A 16503-nucleotide genomic window follows, 5' to 3' on the forward strand; every position below is an offset into this window, starting at 1 on the left:
TTAAGTACTGAAATATGTATTTAACAAAGGTTTATTTAATCTACAAACTTTGAGAACATGGGGAAGGAGAGATAGGAAGAGTGAAGAAAAATTAACACTTCTCTCAGATGCAACTTACACAGATTACCAAGCATTATTAAGACAACGGATTAAACAACGTCTGACTGTAACCATACCAGTATCCATTTGCCAGACATACACGGACCCGTCAGAGCATCCCACTACCAGGTAGTCATCAGAAGGCCTCCACTTGATCACTTGAATAGGGAAGAGGTGGCGGGATGCCAGCATGATGCATTTTTTCTCACGCAGACTAAGAAGACCTACAGAGTGATCACTGGCCACAGAGCAAATACAGTGCTGGACTCTTGCCTTTAAAAGAAACAAATACAGATTAGTCCTAATGGAGACAGTTTACTTTCAATACTCTCATCTTCACTGGATCAAGCGTAATGATCAACAACATATTTTATAAGAAAAACACAGGGACATAAACATACAGCAGAACTTGCTGTCATCACTAGGAACAGAATCCCACCAGACCAAACTCTCCAGGTGCAAACCACTCATACTTCTAAAGTCAAACGGCTGTCAGACCAGCCTGCCATCTCTGCAGAGCTGAGTAGTATCACTACCCTGAAAAAACGTTATGCACTGAATCAAAAACTGTTCAGTGCAGCCACTCACTTATGTATTTGCTTGCTCTTAGAACATTACCATCAGAAACCTTCCAATTTTCCACAAAAGGCTAATCATTTTCTATCAGTGTTTTACAAATGTTTAAAATCTGAATAGGAAGCAACTGTGAAGTTGTTTATTTATCTGAAAAAAAAAAAAAAGACCTAGTCATCTGACAAAATAAAATAAATAAAATACAGAATACTTACTCTCAACCTCATCACATTTATATAATTGTTTTGTGTTTTTTTTTTTTTACCCTACAGGCTGAAGTATTTTACCTAACACTGATGCATGATCCTTAGTAAAATAAGGAAAAAAAAGAAAGGCAGGCACTGTGATCCATGAGACAGAACACTCAGGTCCCTGGCACACACTTAATGAATACTCCAACAGCTGAAGTCACTCCGAAAGAACTATTCCATAAACAACTTTAAAAGCTTCATATTTTCTTCCAACTCTTCCTAGACTTGGAACATATGTTAATATTTCAGTTTGAATTCAAAACTTTACATCTATAATTAGTTTAGATTAACGTGTTAAGTTACAAATGTTTTCAAAGGTACATCCAAGGAAGATTAGCATCTCAGAGAGAGAGAGGCAGTGCAGAGGTACAGGAACATAGGAATGAAAGTGAGGACAACAAAGCAGAATCAAGTTCAAAAAGAGAAAGGGAATGAGAAGAAAAAAAAATAAGGAAACAAAAAGCAACAAAAAAACAAAAGAAGAAAAATCATGATTTTGAAGTAAATCAATGTCATTATATGCATAAAACTCTTCTTGTTCATCCAAGTTATGAAAAATAAAATTTCACTCAAAAATCTACAGGCTAACCTAATGTGGCTCGCCTTATCCTTAAACATCATCAGAGAAATAAGTTCACTTCATGTGGTAGAAATCCTCTCCCACTGTTAATGCTGTATACATCATATAAAACCAATCATTTCCTCAGCTAGCCATGTTTGAATACCCATTTTTCCTACTATTTGTAGTTATTTCTATAGCTAAATCATGATGTGAACACAACCGAAATTATCAGAATGATTACATTATTTTTAAATGCCTATAAGGGTCATACTTGGGCTCAGAGCTAGAGCTTCAGTATTTCGTATTGCATTCACATTTTCAAGGATTTAAGGGGCTGTAGCATTTATGGGAAGTGTACAACAGGTTATCAGAACATATTATTTAAAACTTACACTACAATTTTCTGGTGGAACTAGAAGCTGTGTAATTTCTCCACCATGTACACAGAAGATATGTTTCATCTCTCCAGAAAATATATCCCATATGATGACTGAGAAATCCACACCACCTGAGATCAAATACCTTTGATCATAACGAGAAGAAACCTGATGAGGATACAGTAAGCAAGTAATTTTGTTTCGATGACCTCTGAGAGTCCGGTGAGGTGGCCAACCTGAGAAATGGGGTAAGGTCAGGGGCAGGGGGGTGAGAAAAGAGGAAAAGAGGGAAAATAAACATTTTTAATTTTGGCAGAACAATAAACAAAATAGAGCACTGCCTGTGTTAAAAAAATATACATATATTCCATTTTTGCCAGATGTTTTTAAAGAATTTGCCTTGCCATGCTTTAAAATATTCCTAGTATTGTCTTTTGTTTTAACTTCATATGGACTCGATGATTCCTCTGGCTGCACAATCTCACAATTTTCAGCTGCCTTAAAGCAGCCTCCACCCTAAGATAATCCCGTCAGAAACAAGAATACAAAACAGAACACACTCCACACTCCACAAAGGTCTGGAAAAAGAAAAAAATACCAAGCTTTTCCCACTCAAACATTAATTTATCTACAGATATAATCAAAAGAGAGCAGTACCAGAAAAACTGCAAAATCTTATTTAGCACTGGCCACAGCAGAGCCTGAGCAGAACAGGCACAAATGACAAATTTAAATTTAGAAGAAAAACAACTTTTGTGAACAAAAAAGTTTTGCGTACTGCAGGAACAGTGAGTCCTGTTTACTGAGATCAAAGGGGCCAGTTAAAAACCATTGTCACTGTAATCTTCCAACCAATGAAAAACGGGTTTTGAAAACTGACTTTTTAGTTGGCAAATTTAACAAAAGGAGGTCAGTAAGTAAATACCAGAGTCAAGTATTCTATGCAGCACATGTACGACATGGTTGAACTTTCTTACTGTAATTATGCTTTCTAGCAAGAACTGCAAATCTTGCATAGAAAACATACAAGCACTTCTGTATTTTGAGTGTAAGAATCACCAACAGTCATTTGCAGAATAATGCATCAACTTAAAAGAACTCACATTTAAAAATAATTATTTGCATAAATGAAATGGTATAACGATATAACTGACAACCTCATATATACTTGTATATACTGTATACTTGAAAAAACATTCACACATCATTTCTAGTTGCTAGCATTTGCAAAGAATCCTGGGCTCAAATACTTTTTCTGAGACTTTAGACTGTGAAAGTACGAAAGCAACATGATCTGGTATCAAAAAGTACAACAGCAGGACAATGTATCACATTCACTAACTACACTACACACTAGGAGAAATTCTCATTTAAATGTGTTATTTTTCCAAAGAGATCTTCATAGGCACCTCAGTACTCAGCTGCATGCACAGCCCATCTGTGCTACAGCACCTCAGAAACCCATGAGAAACACGTGAACTCCTCCAGTGAAGGAACACTCCTTCAAAAATACATTTAGACTGTCCACAGTTGATTCGTTACCTAGCTTCCTCATCACAATGTAACAACAGAGTTATGAAGAACATAGCTATATGATTCCTAATCTTTACTGCTCTCTTTGTAAGACTGTTTCATACTTGAGTGTATCTAGTAAGTGATAAGCACACACAGTAATGCAGTTGTGCTTTTCAAAAGCTGATTAGCATACCTCTCCTGAGCATATGCTCTCCTTGCAAAAGCTGAACTATAGCAGTTTGGGTTGCTGGCACAATAACAATGCTTCCATCTTCCCGACCACAAACCAACCGCCCATGGGCTGGAATGTACACGCTGGCTGTAACCTTAAGTGGCTCCTTGATGTTTGGTATTAAGCTTAGTTGGTCTATAATTCCAGCTGGGCGAGGAGTAAGTTTATCAAAAGCTTCCTGGAGGGATATTGAAGTTGTTGTTTGCAGTCCTGTTAGAACAGAAAGAAAAAAAATTAATTGAAGAACCAAAACAGGAATGCTTTTATTAAGAGATTTCAAAGTTACAACTGTTAGTGTGTTACAACATCTTTTTCAAAGTAAAAGATACATTTTGGAGATCAATTCACTGGCTACCTGAGGGAAGCTACACAAAGAAGCAATACATGAGAGAATAGAAAAGCGTATGGTTTAGCTACAAGAAGTTATTACATACGCCGACAGCACATGGTACTTCCAGACATCATAGCTGGAATTTGGAGGGGAAAAAGCAATTAAAAAGTAATAACCGAAAGATGTCCAGTCTAAGATTTTGATCATATATTAAAAACTTCAAGTTACTAGAGCTCCAACAGGAAGCTAGCAATTAAAAGTACAACTGAAAAGCTTCATGTATTTGCAGGAAAAGCAGCAGTACCTTATCCAGAAACAAACAGACAAAAAAACAGATACTCATAAACAGACCTAGCAAAAGACTTAGTTACACCTACCTTTTGCACAGTCTTGTTGTTCCAGTGTATCAGGTATACTCCAAATGCACAGCCTCCCTGAAGAGTCTCCTTGGATCAGCAGATTAGAGAAAAACTCCCTTTGTCCATAGAAGAACCGGGTGACTGGGGGACATATCAGTAACTGGTGAAAAGAAAATAAATTTGAAAAACTTCAGACACAGGCAACCTATGCACAGATCTGAATATTTACATTTCCCACAGAGTCTACTGTGTATTTTAGAAAGCAGAACAAAAACCAATTACTCAATGCTTCTAGTAGGAAGGACAAATATAGCAATATGAATCAGATGGAAACTGTGGTTAGTTAGAAAAGAAATCAGTTCTAAGGGAAAGAAAAAGTTTTAAAATACATATATATCCTAAATGTATATTTTTGTTTAAAATATATGCTCAAGTTTGGCAACAGTTTAAACAGTTAATATAAAAAAAAGGATTCCTACAATGGTTTGCTAACAACAGTATTTGTAAATCAGACAGTTACTTACACTTGTAGCAGAATACATGATTAGGCATATCACATAACCGTCCAGAAATATATTAGATTTTAGCAGATGCACTTCACAACGCAATATGAAAACAAAGCACTGTTCAACAAGGATTTTAGCCAGAACTGGCATCTCTTTGTGTTGTGAAAACTTAAGCTTTCCAATTCAGAATCACCACACCAGGCACTGACAAATGACGAACTCTTAGCATATGAGAACTGAAGATTCACTTGACCACAGACTCATCTCTGCATTTATTTGAGAACTACTAAGAACCAAAACAAATACAAAAACAGCAAGGAAATGGCATCCACTTTTCTAACAAATGTCTACTTTCCCTAGTAAAGAAAAAAATATCCTGAAGGTCTACACTCTAAAAAGAAGAAAAATGTCATGACATAAACATATTTCAACACTCTAAAGGAGTGTTTTCCACAGAGGAAAACACAGAAGAAAGGTATTTTACCTGTTTATCTGCTCTGTCCAGTACACTGTACAATAAAGGAGGAATTAAGTTTTCTACTGCTTTCCCCACATCTCTACGAAACAAGTCACTGGCTGGAAGACAGCTGAGTTTAAGAACAAAAAGAAAAGATTAAAATTCCTTGTGACAAGACTGATTGCTGTACCATTAGCTAACTACATGAAATGCTAGGTACTTAAGCAAAAATGTCCAAGCCCTTAAATGTTATATTTTTCAATTGTTAATACAATACACTGCAGACCACTGCTATAATCACTGCTTAAGGAAATATTTAAATGATATTTTGACTTGTTTAAATGCAAAACGCACTCCTTGCCATCACATTCTCCAACAGCTACCACTAAGAAGTGAAAGACATATCAAAGTACTTGAAAACAGTGGGGCAACCTTGGCTGATTATTCACAGATCCTTGCTTTGAGGTGCCATACCTAGGGGACAAGCACTTTCAGGTACGCTCATGAAATAATAGTTTCCATAACTTCCATATGATCTTGTAACATAGTACAAGCCAAAGATACACAGTGTTTATTCAAAATTTCCAATGTTCATTTCCAAAAACCAAACAAGCAGTGCTTTCATTGTTGAGTACCTGGCTGGTAATTTATATATGAAACTCTGACCATCTTCTGTCCACACGATCACCTTATCAGCTGACACAAAGTCACCACCAGTCCAGGTCTGTTCATTCTCACTAGGGACCGAGCATAAAAGGGAATAATCTCCAGCATCAAAAACCTGAGAAGAAACAAAAGTCCATCACCAACTAATCACAGATTAAAATGTCCATCCAGCAATGAATTTTGGTTTCAACAGAGACATACTGAAAGGATTGAGAACAACTTGCTCAGAATGTCTCACTGGCAATTTCATTACATCAGCTACTGTAGTGAGAATAAGATAGCTTTTGTTCAGCTGCCTTCCTTACCCTCCAGTATTTAGAGCACACTACCAACAACGACCGCTGGGTAAATGCACAGAAAGAAATACTCTGACAGTTTTGACAATAAATAGGTTTTGACTCCTCTTCAAATACTGGTGTTGTATCCTAAAAAAAAACAAAAAACAAAACAAAACAAAAAAACATGTAACATTAACTTCACACAAATAATTTTAAATAAAACATGACTAAACCAAGCTGTATTAATTACTGTCCTAACAACTTCAAAAAAGGCATTTACTGATAGTTTCAATCTTGCTCAAATTGAGTCATTGGTCAATGTTTCTGTGAATCCTACCTGAAACAAGTACTTACATTTCATTTTGATACTCCTTTTGCTACAACCTATCTCAAATGCCAGCTCTGTGATTAAGAAGTCAAGCCTGCAGGCTACGAAAAATACGAGCTGCACATACACAGAGGAGCAGAAGGAAGTGATGCAAAATGGGAAATCTTGCAGAAAGGTGGGACGCTGGTGGAAACTCCCCACCTGCGAAGTCTAAGCATGTCCTCCTGTTTTCCTGGGTCTGTGCTGCTCCTTACTCTGTTCCAGATCTCTCTGGCAAGACACTACCTTCCTGAAATTGTATTTCCCCATGTTAAAAAATGAGGAAAAAAACATGCTGTACTACAAACAAACCACTGAAATGGTCAGACAGAGCGACAGTAACCAGCCCTTGAAACTGGCAGTCTCTTCACAGGAAAGCATGCATATGGCAATCAGATAACAAGATGATGCCCAGCTGGCTTTTTTCTTTGCTAAAAGTGAACTTAGAACATGACAGAAAACGTGATGGAAAAGGGACTAGGCAGTTTCATAAGATGCCAGATGGCAGACTTCTAAGGAGAAACCAAGCCTTCTATTATTGTTCAGATCTCCGAGATCATGCAGCCTTCTCCTTTGTAACTTAAGCCTAGTGAACTCCTCATCCTCAGCTGGACAGATCAGCTGTGCTATTTAGGTGCGACTGCCCTCAAAGAATTACCTGGCTTCTGGGCAGCCAGCTGAAACTAAGCAGATTCAGCTCAGCTCCTTGTTTCAAGGTTCCCACTATTCCAAATGGCCTATACTGTGATATACTCCTATTAGTTATGTCTTTGTGTTTCTTACTTATATGCTCTTCAGTGCTCACCACTTTACTTTCTTAATGTAAATCCCAAATGTGATGTTAGCTAAATTGTGATCAGTTGCACAACAGATGTTTTCAGAAACACCTTGAGAGCAAATGGTTTCACCAATCTCAAAATTTTAAAACAAAGAACATTAATAATATCTTTATCATCCACTGACAGGATTATAAGCAAGGAATTCCATTACATTGGTCTTCCACGCTAATTCAGACTTGGTTGCTCTTCTGATATAAACACTCCTGAAATATAAAAACTGAACTAGCTTATTTATGTGTCATAATGTGGTGGTTTTTTTTTCCATAATTGCTGAACAAGTATAATAATCTATGTCTTTAATTTAAGATGCTTCTCTAAATAGATCATTCACAAGAAAAGTTTGTTAAATCTCCTGTAAGAGTTCTACTGATCAGTACATAGGAAAGTAGGAATTACCAATAAGACTGAGCTGTAGATAATTAATAATGAATATTGAAAAGTATTATGCTCTCTGGTCAGTAAGCCTTTCAGACACCTTCATATCTCACTCCTTATTTAGATCTTACGTCTTCATCAGAACAGAGTCCCAGAAAAAAAAATTTGGTTACCAACAGCTGACAGTACTGTGCCCTTCAAGACTTTTGGGACATTCCAGTAATACAAAAGCCTTTGCTTACCTGCATGCGATTAACTTCAGATGTTATTATCCATACTTTCAGGATGCCAGTCACTGAAACTGCAACAACAGTATCCTCTGGGGAAAAAACAAAAAAATAAGCTGGTAGGTACAAGAATGTCTTCATTTTGTTACACACTGTGCGTATCTGAGTACAAATACTGACAATACTCCAACACTGAAGTTTATCAAAACAATCTTAAAATGTTTGCTTCAAAATCAGATGTTTATTTTATAAAGTGGCATGCCAGAAACACATGCACACAAATATCAAACCACTGAATCTATGCAAGTCTTACAATTGGAGAAGCAAGCACTCTTAATGAGTATAGGGCTGAAAATACATAGAGGGGGATGAGGAGAAAGGCAGAAAACCACACATGCCAAAGCCACATCCAGTGCCAAATCTTCTAGAAATTCCTGTTTCTATCAGGCAAGTCTAGTATAGAATAAAATTCCATCAAGGCAAGGGGCAAGTTCTTGATTACAAAATATAAAAATGATTACAAAACAAGAAGTAAAATTAGTCCAGACAAAACTTAAAATGAGAATTCACTTCCAGTTATTCCAGTAACTTTGATGTTGCGGGGACAGCGATTTAGCTTTCCCACGCCAGGATTTTAAATGTATTTTCTGCAATAGTAGCTTCGAAAATGTTATGACAGTGCTTTTTATAAAGCTACTAATAAAAAGAAATACTCATGACATGTACATATCTTGTCAAAATCACAACTTCTCACATGCCAAATGATTTCAATGTATGCCACACATCACATTAGTTACGTAGATGACAGCCTCAGCATTTAGAGTGCTTGCACCTCTTCCTGGCCTTGTGCCAGTTTTCAGGCTCTTACTATCACAGTGCTCTCCTAAACTCTCACAACTCTCAGTGAAAACAAGTTACCACTCTTCACTCTAGCAGAATGTGCTTCTATTAAAAAAAAAAATAAGACTTTTTCTGTCTTCGTAAGGAATGTGAATGAATTTATCGATTTACCAGGTGAGCAACTTGTTGAGTGGATTTAGCTATATTTTATGTTCAGCTCATGAAAAAATATTTAAATTTTGCCAGAGCTAAAACTCTCATCTAATGTAACAGCAACAGAAGGAATACCCACAACACTATCAAGTCTTCTCCTGCTGTATTTTCAGAGACAGAAATAACTACACATCTGTTACTTTTACAGTAAGTTAGGGCTTGGTACTGCCCAAGATCACCTTCATCACCCGCATGGCAGAAAGAAGCAAGAAGCAAGATTTTGGATTCCTCCCTAGGCTCTTGGAAAAGCTGAAGAAAATGCAGGGAAGCGAAGCCACAATAAAAGCAACAGAAAACCTTACCTTGTGTTCTGTTGGATTTAATGATAGTCATGGAGCTGATCCAATCAGGAGATATCTTTGATAATAAAGAATAAAGAACTTCAAGGCTGGTAGCATCCACAACAAGAATTTCTGGATAATGTCCATGGCATAACAGTCTCCCTTCACGCTGAGTCCCAACCATAAACTGGTAGAACTAAGCGGAGACAATACAGAAGTTACACTCAATGCAAGACATTGACTATTTCATTTTTAATTTAGATCACTACTACATAAATCCATTCTAGTGGCTACATACTCAAAAATTGCTGCTGGGTTGTGATGAAGGAGCTTTTTGCAGAGGCTCCCACCTGCTGTTATTTTCTATTTCCAAATGCAGGGCACTTACTAATAAAGTGAACATCTTCAGGCCCATTTTAATAACTTGTCTATAGTTACCCATGCTATACAGTCCAGAATAGGACCATCAAATCATACACAAATACTGACCTGTATGCCAGTGTGTGTGCAGGCTAGCTTAGTAAACTCTATGCATCTGCCATCATTCACATCCCACAGACACATCTCCCTAAAATACAAAAGGCAGATTACAGCTACATCCAAAGTCTTCCAAGGATTTAATTATTTACATTGGGATAAATTAAATACTTGTTATTAACTGTATGAATCACATTTAGACAAAGAAACCACAAAATCTACTTGAGCATCCAGTGCTATCTGAATCTGTGCAGACTGTTCTTCTCTACGAAGACAAAAGGAAATGAATAAAATACCACAGTACATCATAAAGAATCAATATTAAGTAAATGCAAGTACGTAACTGAGGATTTCTAATGTCTCTCACCACTCTTTCAAGTCTTTGTGTACATCTACTGCACCCCCTAAGGTATCTTTTCCACATTTTGAGGAAGAAAAACGTACTACAGAAAACCAGAATGCAGCAGTGAACTCTGAAGGTTTTTCAGAGATTCCAAGCTGCTGACAGGTGGAAGCATCACCTGGAACTCTCCTGCACTTCTAAGACCAACTTGAAATCAAAGAACAACCAAGAAAAAGGAGCATCAGAAAGTGTTTTTCTGACTTGTCTGATAAGAAAACATAATTACCTCTAGGAATTAATTCAGATTTCAGAGAACTTAAAAAAAAAACAAAACAATTTACCCTTATGTACAGAATTTTACCGCTAAATTTTGACTTTCAAAATTTTATGCCTAAATTTATCCAGAACAAAATCTATCAGTGACTTTTCCCCTTTGTATCAGATATACCATTTCACAAGGAAAGCTTTTTTGTTCTTGTTCTAAACCCAAAAGAAAAGACTACTTAGTAATGAAATCACTACAAGGTGGAAATTCTAAGTTATGACACTGTATTCACAATGTCCAGGTTAAAAGATTGTTTAAACATTCCCTGGTTTTCTCAGACAAAAAGAAATTATTTCATTTGTTTGGATATATAACTGACCTATACTTCTCCGACTGCACTTATACAGGCAGAAAGTAAGAAACAGAGGTGAAGGATAACCCCATCTTACTCACTGCAAGTCCACAAACCAAGGCCATTCGTTGTGACTGAAATACTCATCTCTCTTCTTAGAAAGCTGTTCTAGACTCCTGCTGACAAGAGCAGTTACTCCAACTCCCTGAAACCTCTGGCCTTCCGCAGTCACTCTGTCAGAGTAACAAAATATGGCCCTCTTGCTGACATCTAGGATGTACTATCCCATAGTCAGCCAGGATAGGACAGTGAATACAAGGGCACAGTGACTGCACCCTCTCCACACAGGGTTCAGCTGCCCGGGCTTGGGGCCAGCTCTGATAAGTAGCTATCTGGCCTTGAACAGCTCTGAGGGAAAGCAGGGAGCTGTGTCAGCAGATCTCCCCTTATCTCCAAAGCCATTGTTATGCTCAGGCTCTCATCCCCATCCCTTAGTACTCAGTCATGCCATGAATCCCAAATTATGACCACACTCAGTACCTGCAGTGGAGAAGTCCCATCATTTGGAATATCTATAGACAGAGAACTAAGTAAAAAGCACTGTGGATGAAGATATTGGAATGAGAAGACATAGGTGCAAGCAACCTGATCTCTCCCCTACTTGCAACTTCCATTATTTAACAGATCTGCATATTAATAAATGCTCAGAGAACTCACCCACTCTCTGACGCACTCACTATGTACTGCTTCTCACTGGAAGCAGAGGCCTTTGATAAACAAGTGATTGAGGCTGTATGACCAAACAGCAGAGCTCTGGGGTTAATCTGGAATCAGGAAAACAAAATGTGAGAGAAAAATAACACAGTGTCACTTAAATAGGATATGCATATTCCAGATTTCTGTTTTGTATGTCATATAAACATGTGGTTACACATATACATACACATTTTATTAGCACAGTTATGGATGTATAATTTTGAAAGCATTTGCACAGGATGTGCTATGTTGCACAGGAAAAAAAAAGCATTTCTACTCAATAACATAATACAAATTTGTGTAAAAATTTACTTCGCGTAAAAATCATGCTAACAGTAATTTTAAATCATAGATTGAATTTGACCCAACTCAAAAAAATTGTTATGCTGCAGCAAGATTCCTCCAGTCAAGTACACTTCACAACCTATACATTTATTTATAAATTTATATACGTTGCATTCACTGATTTAAAAAAAAGTGACATTTATTTGTCCTTTCTAGAAGGTAATAGTAATTTTCTACTAGTCCCTGACCCCTCCTTCTTTATTTTTTAAACATACTAAGTAAACAATTTATGGTGATAACTCAGATATTGAGAATTTTAGGTATTCCGTATAACTCCATCCTGAACCATGCTGCCCTTTACAAAAAAAAGGATTATTTCTCTACTACGTTCCAGGATATTATGGCTCCTTGAACCAGTGCAAATTACAAGATTAAATTCACAATAGACACTTGCAGATTTCAACTCCAGGGCAGCCACTAATGTGTAATGTAAAAGCTATATTTATAATGATTAGTCAATCTTTATCTTTGCTACTAGGCTTTTTTCCTCTTCCTGTTTTCATGGAATTCAGCAGATTAATAAAATAATAACCTTAAAAACCTCTCCAGATACAATCCTCCAAGCAGTTCTACTTGAAAACAGCTTAGAACAACTTCAGAAAAAGAGGAAATAATTATTTAAAAGAAATTACTGAAGAAGCAGTAACAGAATTCAAGAGCAAACACTTCTCTTTCTATTATGAAATATTTGCTACCAGAAGTCAGTAGCATGACATCCAAGTCCCATCATGTGAAGTGATGAAGAAAGGACACATGAATGAGTTCAGAATGACCAGAGGGGATGCTGCAATACTGAACAATAAAATCACTTTGGTATCAAAAGTTACACATACACATACGTCATCTTACCTCTAAATCTGGAGCAATGTCCCAGAGACATATCTGGCCATCGTGGCAGCCAGTGATGATCATCGACGTGTCATCCATGAGCAGCAGTGTTGATATGCAGTGGGTGGGAGCCCTCTGGCCCCACAGGACAATGGGCAACACAAGGCTGTTCCCAGCCATCCTGCTTTCACACCTGTCAATTTCAGCAATATATATTAGGTCTCAGTGGATATGCCAACTCTTCAGCTGACACCCTCCTATCTCACAAGACAACAAAAGATGAGTCTGAAGTGACTTTATGAATATTTTGTCCAAAAGAAACAGTCACTACAATACACCACTCCTCAATTAAAATACAGTATACAGTCATCTCTTCACTCACTGAGGAAGATTTTCATCTTCACAAATGGACCAAATAACATATTTACACAGTTCTGAATCTTTCAGTCTCTGGTGTCTAAGCCCTCATCTGCAGCACTGGTGGCTAAAGGTGTACTTCTATAGCCTTCCATGGAGAGAAATCTTTGAGAAAAGCTCCTTAAGAGCGGGCAGACAATGAGGGAAAAGGAACTGGAACGCGCAACAAGTGACACAGTTGTGGGACAAGAGTCACTCCTAGAATTACCAACGTTTATAACTAACGAAAGCTGGAAAAAGGAAATACAGCAAGGGCAATGCACTTCTCATTCTTCCACTACTGCCTCAGAAGCTGGATCCTAAAGAAGAACTGATTGAAAGTCTGAGACTGAAAGAGAAGGAACTGATCTACTTCTGTTATCCCTTGCTGCAGCTGTTATGAAATAAAAATTGCATTTTTAATTTTTTTCTGCACAGATGCAGATTTCCTGGATCCATCCCGTTCATTGTCTGTGGTTTCATGGCAGCTGTCCCCACAGATGCCCAGAGCTGCAGTCCAGCCTCTGGGTAGGGAGTAGGAAGGGGAAATGTGAGCTGGGGGAAGCTGCAGCACAGGACCTGTGGACCGGAGCAACAGCAAGGCCAATAAAAACCAGTTCTGAGATCAGCTGGAGATTTCAACACCAAACCAAGCCTGTTTTTGTTAGCAATACCCTGAGTTTACCAAACACTTCAATGTTCAGACATACGAACTCCTCCACTTAACAGTACTTGCTAAGAATCAACTAAAAAAACTGAGCAGATAGCCAGCACGCAGAACACTTATGTCAGATACAACCAACATTCCCTTCATCTCTTACCCAGGATTCATACAGTGCCACAGCAGTTGCTCAACTACCCTGCAGAAGAACTTTGAGCTACAGGAAGTTACTGAGAAATGAATGGGGAAAGCAGTGGGCTAATGAATGAAGGAAACACTCCTGGTGTTTCCTAGCAGAGGTTTCTGTTCAGAACTTTGCACAGTTTAAATCACAGCAGAATTTCCCATTTAGAAAAATGTAAATAAGGCAAAAGAATTCACTGAAGAAATACCTTAAACACATGCTCACCTGTCTTTATACTGATATCCATGCATTCATTCCACTGGCATGATCTTGTAATACTGGTGTTTGCTCACAGACATACAAGTCTTTCTACAGCAGTTTAGGATACGGAGAAAGCAATTCTGAATGATTACAAAGTGCCTTGAATGTGGACATTCCCAATGGCAACTTCTTTTTGAAGCAGATAGCACTTATTTACCTCCTATTTCAAGAGCATATTTCTGCCATGCTACAGGGAGCTCAAAACAAATTAATGCTATCTCTCATCTGTATAAACATTACACTGAAATCTCTTCAAGCACACAGTTTCAGAGTAATTTGGACAAGCACTGCCTCCATTTCTAGTGCAAACACTTCCAGTGGCAGCAGGAATGGAGCACAGTCATGTATGTGGAAAAGGGGGGGAAGGGAAGCAGCAAACAGTTGAATAATACAGGTTGGTGTTACAGACTGCAGTGACAACTAAAAACAGGCCTGAGTTTTGGAACAGAGGCCACCAGGCAAGCCAAATGCACCCAGCCTCACACTTCTGAGAAGTTTGGGATGCGGGATGGTTTTTCAGTAAATTCAGATGATGAAAACAACAATAGCATGCACTGCAAAGTATCATTTTATGCCCAATCTTTTCTTGCACCCAATAGAACCGCAGTTATTAAAGTATTACTTAATAAACGAATATGAATACAGACCAACAATCAAGCACACACTCCGTTCTGACACACTACTCTGAGATGAGTGTTTGTAACACATGGCTGTAAATGCAGTGCTGTTACGCAATGCTGGATCAATTGTTCCCTGTCTGGATGATCAGAACACAGAACTGTAAAATATTTTTCAGAAGGCATAAAGGATGCAGCGACCTTAATAAAGGCAGCATACCTGTCAGCTGAGGAATTGCAAAACCTCTGGCCTAGAAATACTCAATTTACAAAGAAATGATAAAAAGAATTGAATGAGATCCTAAAATGAAGATTGTCCAGATGCATTACAAAGATGCAATCACAGAAATACAAAGTTAACTTTTAGCACATTTTGTAATGAAATAAAACAGATGACACGCTGGGAAAGATGAGCTGAAACATCAGTTTCTGTTAATATGAAGCATTTAAATCGCAATGAAGGTACAACATTCTGCACCAAGTTTGCTTCACCCAACTACTGGGGCTCAGCAGCTGTAGGCTGGAAATACAGAAGTGCCAAAGTCAGTCCCATAGCATTCTGTCTGTACAGCTGCCCTTCACAGCAAGGAGCCACACTGTGCTGCAGTATCCCTAATGCAACTTGTTGGCACACACTTCCACCGAGGTGTTTCTTTGCTTTGTTGGTGTTTGGTTTTTTTGATCTTTTTTTTTTTTTTTTTTTTTACTTTTTTTCTTTCTTTTTTTTTTTTTTTTAATATCAATAAGTGATATTTGACCTTCAGTTTAACCTACAAAACAACTTTCAATCGATAATAAAACAGTCCATCAATCATTTTAGAGCTGAAAAATCCAGGAATAAAAATGCTGATAAGTAACATAAAGCCTCTTCCCATGTTTTTCACCTCCTATTGCTCCTACTTCAGGGAATGCGTCAGAGTATTTCCATAAGTCATCTCTCTGATTGTCTCAGCAATGAGAACAACTGCATCTTGGGATAATAAAGGAGCTCCCCTACCAGGGTATATAATTGTTTCATCAAATTCTGCAGTAAGCTTGATGCTTTACCTATTTCTACTAAAAAAAAAAAATTAAATAAAAAATAAATCAACAGTGCTATAAATATGTACTTAAAATACTGAATTTTCACAAGGATATTACAGCAGTCACAAGTATTGTCACACTTAAGCAATCTAATATATCTTGTACCTTCCATGCAGACTGAAGTGAGAAAGCACTGCAAACATTAACAGCAAAATCATTTGTAAAGGCTTACAAATATTCACATTTCAAAACGTTTATACAGAAGAGAGAAACAGTTCTTAGAACTTCTAATACCAACCCCTGGTGGAGAGAGAGCAAAAAGAAAAGCTACCTCTTGCCTTCCAGTTTTTTATTATGGCAACGCAAAGCCTTCATTAAAAACTTCATTTTCAGGAAGTACCACAAACTCATCTCAACCAGCGCCGAATTCAGACTACAAAGAACAACAGTTCTCTACTGACACTGAGCACCAAATACATTCCCAGTAAAAACCAAAAGTCACTTAATGTCTGGAAACAATCAATATAGAATTTTTTTTTTTTTTACATCAATGATGACAAACTCCAGTAGCAAATAAACACAGTACCTATTGACAAATGGTCAAAATGCACACAGTGAACCACTGCAAATGAAACCCTTTGCTCTAC

General features: G+C 37.5%; 1 protein-coding gene across 4 annotated transcripts in view; it reads right to left on the reverse strand.

The window, feature by feature from the left end:
* The window catches only part of WDR7 (WD repeat domain 7), a 115785-nt gene that overhangs the window by 93541 nt on the left and 5741 nt on the right, over window positions 1–16503 (reverse strand). For all 4 annotated transcript variants that reach the window (XM_004948991.5, XM_040655973.2, XM_040655974.2 and 1 more), the window contains exons 2-13: window positions 12736–12907; window positions 11503–11609; window positions 9838–9916; window positions 9370–9544; window positions 8030–8106; window positions 6234–6353; window positions 5898–6043; window positions 5290–5392; window positions 4318–4459; window positions 3571–3819; window positions 1878–2098; window positions 177–372 (exon numbers count right to left, since the gene is read on the reverse strand). In XM_004948991.5, coding sequence (XP_004949048.1) covers window positions 177–372; window positions 1878–2098; window positions 3571–3819; window positions 4318–4459; window positions 5290–5392; window positions 5898–6043; window positions 6234–6353; window positions 8030–8106; window positions 9370–9544; window positions 9838–9916; window positions 11503–11609; window positions 12736–12894 — 1774 coding nt within the window. In that variant the 5' untranslated portion in view covers window positions 12895–12907. The remainder of the gene's footprint in view (window positions 1–176; window positions 373–1877; window positions 2099–3570; window positions 3820–4317; window positions 4460–5289; window positions 5393–5897; window positions 6044–6233; window positions 6354–8029; window positions 8107–9369; window positions 9545–9837; window positions 9917–11502; window positions 11610–12735; window positions 12908–16503) is intronic.

Source organism: Gallus gallus, chromosome Z (assembly GCF_016699485.2).
Source record: "Gallus gallus isolate bGalGal1 chromosome Z, bGalGal1.mat.broiler.GRCg7b, whole genome shotgun sequence".
Classification (NCBI taxonomy): Eukaryota; Metazoa; Chordata; class Aves; order Galliformes; family Phasianidae; genus Gallus; species Gallus gallus.